General features: G+C 40.1%; 1 protein-coding gene across 1 annotated transcript; it reads left to right on the forward strand.

Annotated features, from left to right (window-relative positions):
* The first annotated feature begins 503 nt into the window (after positions 1-503).
* On the forward strand, positions 504-9,423 carry boka (BCL2 family apoptosis regulator BOK a). Its single transcript, XM_080430687.1, has 5 exons — positions 504-708; positions 886-1,371; positions 2,388-2,516; positions 6,182-6,345; positions 8,200-9,423. The coding sequence occupies exons 2-5, from the start codon at positions 1,146-1,148 to the stop codon at positions 8,323-8,325; spliced, it is 645 nt and encodes a 214-aa protein (XP_080286813.1). The 5' UTR covers positions 504-708; positions 886-1,145; the 3' UTR covers positions 8,326-9,423.
* The last annotated feature ends 175 nt before the right edge of the window (positions 9,424-9,598 follow it).

Genomic DNA, 9,598 nt, shown 5'->3' on the forward strand with positions numbered 1-9,598 from the left:
GTGTAAAATACAATAGAAGAGATTGAATCAAGTGATTGGCAGACCATGCACACAAATGTATGCTCATAGATTGAACCTCACATGCAGCCAGGGACTAATTCATCAAGGTTCTGCTATTTTCGGCAAAGAGGTTGCAAATCAAGTACGAAGTATTGAATGTTTAAGTGGTTAAATGTCTGAAATTAACAAAAAAACATGAATTTACACAACACTGATAGTCAATGAAGCTATCTATGAAATGTTTTAATCTGCAACTCGATAGTAAACAATGTAGGGGGGTGGGTCCGTGCTTAATCTTTCAGCTATCGGGTGTCTCAGCTAAGGGGTCCTTGGCCTGAAAAACGTTGAAGACCCCTGTCATTGGGTCTTTGAAATTCAAAAGTTTGAGAACCACTGTAAAACAATGTGCTATGATGTGGACCACATCATAGAGCTGGTCGAGGCGGGGACAGGTTTCTCTCCGCCTTTAGACCACAGACAGCATAGTGTCCATAGAAGGAAACGTTGCCAGACTCAATGAGCCGTAGAATAGTTTTGCGCGTAACAGATTGACCTCGAATCTGTAGCCAAATTATAGCAGCTTCAATAATCAAAGCGACGTTTTAGGTATAAAAATAAAAGATTAAAAAAAATATATACTAAATAGCTTACGGACGTTTGTATAGTTTAGCGCGTTGAAGAAAGTACCATAATAAAATAAAATCCAGGGTAAGTTTCACTTTGTTTTACAATATTATGATGCAATGTAGGCTATGCTGTGATGCCGATACGATATTCGATATCAAGAGATCGCCTACTGTAGCTATATTGATCAAGTTGTTTTTGTTTTTTTTCCCGATGCAATTGTTCGTTTATTCCTCGTCTAAATGTTAATTTCTATTGCAGCTGTGGGCTCATTGAATTTGAAGACAGATAATACTTCTATTAAAAGCTGTCCAGAGATGATCTAAACCAGGTCTAGTCCATCCATCGGTCCGTGTGTGTGTTCTTATATGCTGGACAACATTCTCTGATTATCATCATCTGCCAAGGGGAGGTCTGGTCAGTGCTGGGTGAAGTGTGGACCTCCATACACGGTGATTAAGGAGGATCTAGGTGGTTTTGGGGGGGGGTTGACAGTAATATAATGCACCGCTGATGAACACATGGAGATGCTGCGTCGCTCCTCGGTGTTTGCGGCCGAAGTGATGGACGTGTTCGACCACCGCTCGCCCACCGACAAGGAGCTGGTGTCCCAGGCCAAGGCTCTGTGCAGGGACTACATCCACTCCAGGCTGAACCGGGCCGGGATCGGCTGGTCCAAGCCTGAGCACGGACTGTCCGCGTCAGGGGGGACGATTGGAGAGATATCCTCCGTGCTTCTTTGGCTGGGTAGGTGATCAATGACAATAATCATGATTGGCTGGGTAGGTTATTTGGCTGGGTAGGTTATCAATAATTATGATTGGCTGGGTAGGTTATTTGGCTGGGTAGGTTATCAATAATCATGATTGGCTAGGTAGGTTATTTGGCTGGGTTGGTTATCAATAATCATGATTGGCTGGGTAGGTTATTTGGCTGGGTAGGTTATCAATAATCATGATTGGCTGGGTAGGTTATTTGGCTGGGTAGGTTATCAATAATCATGATTGGCTGGGTAGGTTACTTGGCTGGGTAGGTTATCAATAATCATGATTGGCTGGGTAGGTTATCAATAATCATGATTGGCTGGGTAGGTTATTTGGCTGGGTAGGTTATGAATAATCATGATTGGCTGGGTAGGTTATTTGGCTGGGTAGGTTATCAATAATCATGATAGGCTGCTGGGTAGGTTATTTGGCTGGGTAGGTTATCAATAATCATGATTGGCTGGGTAGGTTAATTGGCTATATTTTTGTTGTTATACATTTTCTACAAGCTCATAACACTTGTTGAGCTTGTAGATCAGCTATTACAGTGTATTAACTATTTTTTCTGAGGACTCCGCAGAACCGTCTTACAGGTTCTCTGGGGGTCCCTGGACCTTGGCCTATGTAGTGATGGATGGCCTTTATAAGCATATTGTCAACATGACAGAATCTCCAAACTGTTTTATCACCCTGCCTGTGGACCATTGACACAAGCTTATCCAAGACAATAAGACATGGCTGCATATTTTTAAATTATAAACGATAACCTAATAAATAGGTTATAACTAGTGGGCCTAATTTAAATAATGGAGATCTCCAGTCCAGAAAGACAAATTGTTAAATATATTTACTTAGATTAATATGTAAACATCTATGAATACGTTTTATAAAAAGCTTTAAGACCATATGTCACCCAGGCAATGTAATATTAATATCACTTGTAGTGTAAAGATGGAGGAAGGAGGAAGCTCATAAATGATTGTTTTGTTTTGGTACCAGGCGATGAGTTGGAGTACCTACGTCCCAACATTTACCGTAATGTGGCTCGGCAACTCAATATCACAGTGGCATCAGAGAGCGTGGTTTCTGACGCCTTCCTGGCAGTGGCTGCAGATATATTCTCCACAGGTACATACAGTATTCTTTTCAAATATTCAAATATGCATGCAGGTATACTTGCAGATATAAATGTAAGTTTTGGTTTTTTTTGTGAGCTTGGAAAAAAAAGATTATGCACATCCAAATGATAAATGCTGAACAGAAGATCAACATCAGAAAAATTGAGCTTTTAGAGGTAAAGCTCTTCTGCTTTACCTCATACACTTGGATTGGATACATACAATACATTTTTAATGGATAGATACATACATACAAATTAGATATATCCATCATATAAAACATATTCAGTTCAATCTAATGATAATATACTCAGCACGTTAAACATAACTGTGTGACTGCGTATATAAACAACATAATGCATAGGAAAAATGCACAAAAAGATACACTTGTAGGCTATGTCACATAACAGTTCTTGTACAGTGAGAACAACTTTAATATCACATGACTAGCATGAACCATCAAAATGTCATACCGTAGCTAAGGGAAACAAGGAAAATGTAATGTCAACATCACAGCCACCAAGAGACAGAGCTTATCATATAAACACACATGCACACAGAGACAGGCACGCACACACACACACACACACACACACACACACACACACACACACACACACGCGCACACACACACGTGTGTGTGTGTGTGTGCACACACACACACACACACACACACACACACACACACACACACACACACACACACACACACACACAGACACAGACACAGACACAGACAGACACAGATTAATAGAAGAAACTGACCAGTCTGGTTAAGACATTGTGCTTTCTGCTTGTGATTTGCCAGTGCATGTTTTTTTGTTTTTTTTTGGTTTATTTGTTTGTTTTGTTTTTGTCACCATGCTCATTTCTGGTTTGCACACATTCTGGACTTAACAAATGCAGCACAGCCGATTGTGCCTTTAGAAGCTCATTGTTTAGGTTTCATTTAGAAAGGAGAACCTGCAGTCCTTCACCCAACTCCAACAACAACACTGAATGTTGAGGCTTCAAGATGGACACAGCAATTTGTAACAGTCCTCAGAGTGGACAGCAAAATCCACTGTGTTAATCCAACTCTAGAGAGGGGTAAAACATTTTACCACTGTCTAGAGTTGAATTAACACAGAGGATTTTGTTGTGTACACAACAAAACCCTCTGTGTTAATTATATTGTTTTACTGCTTTTTGCAGTTCTCTTACTGGATGTAAGTGAGGCTAATGGTGTCTCCAGGGAGACAAACAAAATAGATCCCTTTGTACACAGACAGGCTCAACGTTTGCTTTACATGGAGGAAAAGGAACAAGCACATGTACACACAGAGACATGCTGAACCACACTTTATCCAAACCACCGATGTGGAAAGAAAGCTTGCACACTGCAATCCTGTGTGTTATGCTTAACTCTTCACCACAGATAGCCAATCTACAAGCTTACAACACACGTTGTGATTCGGCGCGTTGTGAGCTTGTAGATCGGCTATTTTGGGTGTGCGACACCATCGTGCAACAAAGTACAAATCAGGCTTTAGAGGGAAGTTTGTTCTGCTATTGTCCCCTTTGCAGGAAAAGAGCTTGTACAGTGAACATGTCGGTCTGCCCCATATTAGGTTAAAATGTTCCTGGAGTGTGGTCATTACACACAGTTTAGTCCCCACCCAGGGAGTTCACTCATCAGCACACTCCTTTCCTCAGGGAACACAGCCACAAAGCACTCTGCTCCATGGGCAACTACCATAAGGGGTAATTGCAAACCAAAGGGGACAGCCTGGTGTACGATGTGCAAAATATGACGTTTTAGAGTGGTTTTATGCATTTTTCACTGACTTAAACTGACCATAACTGCCGATTAACCACTTAAACCCTATAATTATAATTAGTTGACTGGGCCCCCCAGGCCTCTATACTATGTCCGCTCCTTTTTTCTCTCAACGCCAAATGTCTTCACAGAAAATAGCTGATCTACAAACTCACAATAACAACAACATTGTTAGCTTGTAGATCGGTTATTTGTGATGAATGTTCTCGCTAGGGACGCTAGGGTTCATGTGGTTAAATACCCAGCTTACTCCTGACACATTCGTCCAACTATTTTGTAGTACTCTGTTTGACCATGTTTGTACTATTTTATGGGTAATATACTCTACAGTGGTTGTGGTTTGACTTGAACTTTCCTCCCTTGCTAATGATACATTTGGATTGACAGCTTAGCTAAGCATAGAGTTCACCATCTCGAGAGGAAGTCCTGGGCAGGAGTAGATTACAGTATATAACCGCAGACTTGTTCGATGAGTAAAACGGAGCATCACATACGTCAGTGTTTTCTCCACAGTGTGAAATGTCCTTAACTCTGCACAGGCAAAAGCTGAGGATGTCAGTGAATGGGCTATCTGCACCAATGCAAAAAGCATCACCGGTATGCTTATTTGTGGCATTTTAAACGTATTTGACCGGAGTCTACCAGGGTTCTATACTAGACCCCCTCCTTATAGCTTTGCAGAAAATAGCTGATCTACAAGCTCACAACATGCTGCGTTGTGACGTGTTGTGAGCTTGTAGATCTGCTATTCCCCCCCCCCCCCAGAGTAGGGATGCAAGTGATCAAGTGATTATCAATGTTGAAACCCAAACCCCAGGTGTCTGAACTTTAGAGAGAATATGTGTAAATTGTTACAATAAGTACTCACACTTGAAGTCAACTCATCCATGTAGTATCCTGTAATAAGCACAGTGGAACCATCTGGTGTTGGGAAAGCAGGGATACATTTGGTACCCATTTACATACTGGCAGTCCTTGTAACAAAAAGTTCAGACGAGGAATTTCAGAGTGAAAAAACATCTTCAGTTGAACAAAACTACTTTGTAAACAAGTCAGTCGAAGCGTACTTGTGTTAAAACAGGGGCAACACACTGTGATTCCAGATCAGGCCATATAAACAACAAGAGAAACAACAGCATCATCATTTATCAGACTTAGTGAACCAAAGGATGACTATTCTAGACGATAGATGGAAATGAGACCATTTGTATGTGTTGGATGTTTAAATACCTTGCAACAATCTCATCGACTTGACCTTAAATGGTGTGTTAGATAAAGGCATTAGTTAACATGTGGAATCATTCTGAAAAAATGACCTGCTGACTGATCTAACAGAATAATGCACTCTGGTTACGTCAAGCCTTGTTCCTGAGCTTTCGTCTTTGTCTATAGAGAAAGGCAGGTTGGCCGCTGCTGGGGGTTATATAACTCTAAAGACAGTGCTTTCCAAAGGTTTATCCTTGGAAGGCCTCCTTCTTACAAATGGGTCAAAAGCTGAGACCCCCCAGCACGCACGCATACGCGTTTCTCAGACACGTTTAAATCTAACAATGTTAAGTACTTCACAATGGTGTTGCATGTGGGAGTTAGCTGTGTTAATGTTACAGGACAACAGATACTGTATGACGGGTTGGACTGATATCACATTGAGACACTTTAGAAATGGTCAGGAAAATGTGTTATAATTTTGTGCAACATATTTAAAATATTTGACAACCACAAAACAGACCAGACCTCACCACAACATAGAGGAAGCTTAGAGCAAGCACTAAAGCATAGAGCAAGGAAACACTATGTTTTGTTGTATTCACTTCCTTACAGTCTTATAATTTGTTGCATCTCTCATCTGTTCCCAGGTGTGACTTGGGGAAAGGTAGTTTCTCTGTATGCCGTGGCAGGAGCCTTGGCAGTGGACTGTGTCCGGCATGGCCACCCAGCCATGGTCCATACCATTGTAGACTGCATGGGGGAGTTTGTCCGCAAGAGTCTGACCTCCTGGTTGAAAAGGAGAGGGGGCTGGGTAAGGGGAAGTGAGATTGTGGCTTTTCACTTTCACTTTTTCATTGTGTGTGTGTGTGTGTACATTAGTTTAACTTATCTTGAATCCTGGTGTCCCTATTCTGGGCATGTCATTTATAGGTTAACATTTTCAAACTTTCTCAAGCATTTTCAACATAAGAGTTTTAAAAAAATAAGATTTTTCAAATCTTCAACTATAGTACTTCAACTATTTACAAATAGCTGAAGTATAAAATAGGGCTTAAAGGGCTGTCCACACCAAGCACCATAATGATAACTATATCATTCACTTTTGTCATTGTTATGGTTGTGGTGTGGACTTGAATTAGAATTATATTTAAAACAATATATTTTAGTTCAAATGCTTGGTATCAAAAGCACTTAAGAGTTTAAGGGTAGTTTGTACAACCAGCTATAATTTAGCTTACCCTCCAAACATAATCAGTAGGTCTAACAGAGTTAGAGTTCAATTACATGTGTTGAAATTAATGCAAGCTCATTGATGATCATTCCTTCAATCTATAAGAAAGAGCAGTTCCTGAACAGCTGACCTTCATTTAGTGCTATTGGGAATGAACAATTATAAGCCTAAATGCTACTTAATAAAACAACAACAACTTTAGTTGTGAACTTCAAAAATGGTGCTGGAGCTCAGGCCCAAAAGGACTGGAAAAGTGCCTCTCTCCATGTTCCGCTCTGTTGGCAAGGCATACAAAGTGAACAAAAGCTCTCTGAGCTTTAATTGTGCATTTGGGGGAATGCACAAAATAACTGAAACTATTCGTCCACCCTGATCCAGACCCTCTGCCCTGTCTCTGCTGACACTACAGTAGAAGCCTCATGTTTGTTTACTCTCGCAGATAAGTAGGGTGTCACAAAATGGGACACAATGCCTTGTATAACCAACATCCGGGGGATGAATAAGGGACCTATTTTCTGGGGATAATTAATTATAATCTGATCTGTGAGCGCATGTCATATTGCACGTACGAGTTGTGATGGCAGCATTTACCACAGATTACTTAACTAGGTTACTTAACTAACAACTTATGAACTAAAGGAATAATTTAGATTGGGCAGAACTTTAGCACTTATTTCTCAGTACATTCTTTTATTTGGTTGCATCTAAAAAATCTCCCACCCGCTTAGGTGGTTTGCTGAAATATGTTCTGTTGAGGTTAGAGTCAATACAGTCACTGGGTTACAGTGTTGTCTTTGGCTTTGGAATTGCATATTTGTGGACTAGTTGCACAGCCTCTCACACTGCAGTTAGGATGTTGTCAAAGTATGGATACATTTTGGATGTATAAGCTCTTCAGACCAATATTTGAAACATACATTTAGTATTTTCTTGGAATCAGGAAAATACAATTTAGTTTGTTAGTTTCCTGCTGTTTCATTTTAGAGAAGCAATTAGTGATGCATGAATGACCTCCTGTACCTCAGTTCCGAAAACCTGGGACTGGAAGTTAGCTTTGACTATAAGGTTAAGGTTGCTTTGAAAAATCTTGAAAATGTTTTGAAAATACAGTATTCGCCAATAATAACATGCCCAGAATACAGAGGGCCATCTTGAAAGTGGTTAAGTATTAACAATAGCTTGTGAATAAATAATAACTACATCGGATCCATTGGAACACACATTCTTTTTTCCATTTCCTGAAAGGTAACGGTTTTGGACACGGTTTCTGCCTAACGATATCAAATAATAACACAATATGTTACCATTAAAATGCGTTGTCCTTGGCTCTGTCTAGTGACCCACTTGTGAGGTTCCACCTATGCCTGACAAACTCTGTCATTATATTATATTCATAGAATATGCTGAATGTATGCCTTTCCTTTCCCAACCCAGGTGGATGTAACTAAATGTGTGGTGAATACTGACCCCAGCTTCCATTCCCACTGGTTGGTGTCTGTCGTCTGTGCCTGTGGACACTACTTGAAGGCGATGGTGTTTTATCTCCTCCGGGACAAGTGAAAGGTGTGATTTGGTATGCTACAATCAGATTATCGGACAGCTGTAGTCTCGTTCACCAGCATAGTACAACACCGCCCCATTGAAGAAGTAACCACTGCCTTGGATATGTTTACACTTGAGGACGTATGCACTGAGCCTTCGTGAATGATCACCCTTCACAGACAACATGGATTTAGTCTAATCTCCTCGGCTTCACATGCTAGACTAGAGTATGTATTTATTGTTAACAGTAATATTATGACACACTCACTCAAGATATTAAAGCCTTAGTTCATGATTAGGTCACATGCTTGGTGTATTGTGTGTCAAAGACTTTTAACTAGGCACTGAGAATTTAGGGCTATTCTTTTCCATACTTTATTAAATTGAATATTGGCTCATTTGGCTGCCTGAAGCTGAGATACCCGTTTGTAGGAAGTGTTTGCTCTCCTAGTGGTTAAAATGGTAATTACGGGGACATTTTATTTCAAGCTTATTACAGCTTGAATTATAAAACACAGCAACAATAAAAACAAGATTCCAAACAGTCTAAAAGTTAAAACGGCAACAATCAAAGCAATGCAAAAGACCAAATCAGATTAATAAACACACATATATATAACAGTGGTTATATATCAGTCGTAAGGCGGTCTTACAACTGATATATAACCGCTGTTATATATCTGTGTGATTGTTAATCTGATTGGCCTACTACTGTATATCTGGCCGAGAGCATACCTCGGTCTGACACTGGTCTGTTTTGTCAGCCTGAAAATATTATAATAAAATTGATCTAATGAAAAGGAGACCAAGAAAGGCACATGAATGCCATATTATGTGCACAATATACTGCACTTAAGTGTGTGTGTGTGTGTGTGTGTGTGTGTGTGTGTGTGTGTGTGTGTGTGTGTGTTGTGTGTGTGGTGCGCGAGGGAGCGTGCGCGTGCCTGTGCGTTTTGCAAAGAGAGAGTGTTTTCTGGACCGTTTCTATGTAATTGTAGCCTTCTTGGGCTCGATGCACTTTTATTTCATTTTACAAATAGAACACATTACGTGAATAATCTCACTTTTGTTTGGCATGCATGAGCACTGAGTGTCTTACGCAATAAAAAGAGTTTCAAAATGTGTCGGCCTTGTCGTGCAGCTTTTTTATTGGTCATTTAGTAAAAATTTATAATTTTTTGTTATCAATTGTTTTTATTCATCATGTCACAAAACAATGCAATTATGCCAGCAGAACATACATAGATGCATCATGAATTCTTTTTGGAAAAAAATAATAAAATACATACAA

The sequence above is a fragment of the Gymnoscopelus braueri genome (assembly GCF_963280865.1).
Source record: "Gymnoscopelus braueri genome assembly, chromosome: 6".
Classification (NCBI taxonomy): domain Eukaryota; kingdom Metazoa; phylum Chordata; class Actinopteri; order Myctophiformes; family Myctophidae; genus Gymnoscopelus; species Gymnoscopelus braueri.

Bases quoted from the DNA above. Each gene is read 5' to 3' on its own strand.
- boka (XM_080430687.1), top strand. From the start codon at position 1,146: ATGGAGATGCTGCGTCGCTCCTCGGTGTTTGCGGCCGAAGTGATGGAC. The intron at 1,372-2,387 runs GTAGGTGATCAA...TTTTGGTACCAG, and splicing joins CTCCGTGCTTCTTTGGCTGG to GCGATGAGTTGGAGTACCTA. The intron at 2,517-6,181 runs GTACATACAGTA...ATCTGTTCCCAG, and splicing joins TGCAGATATATTCTCCACAG to GTGTGACTTGGGGAAAGGTA.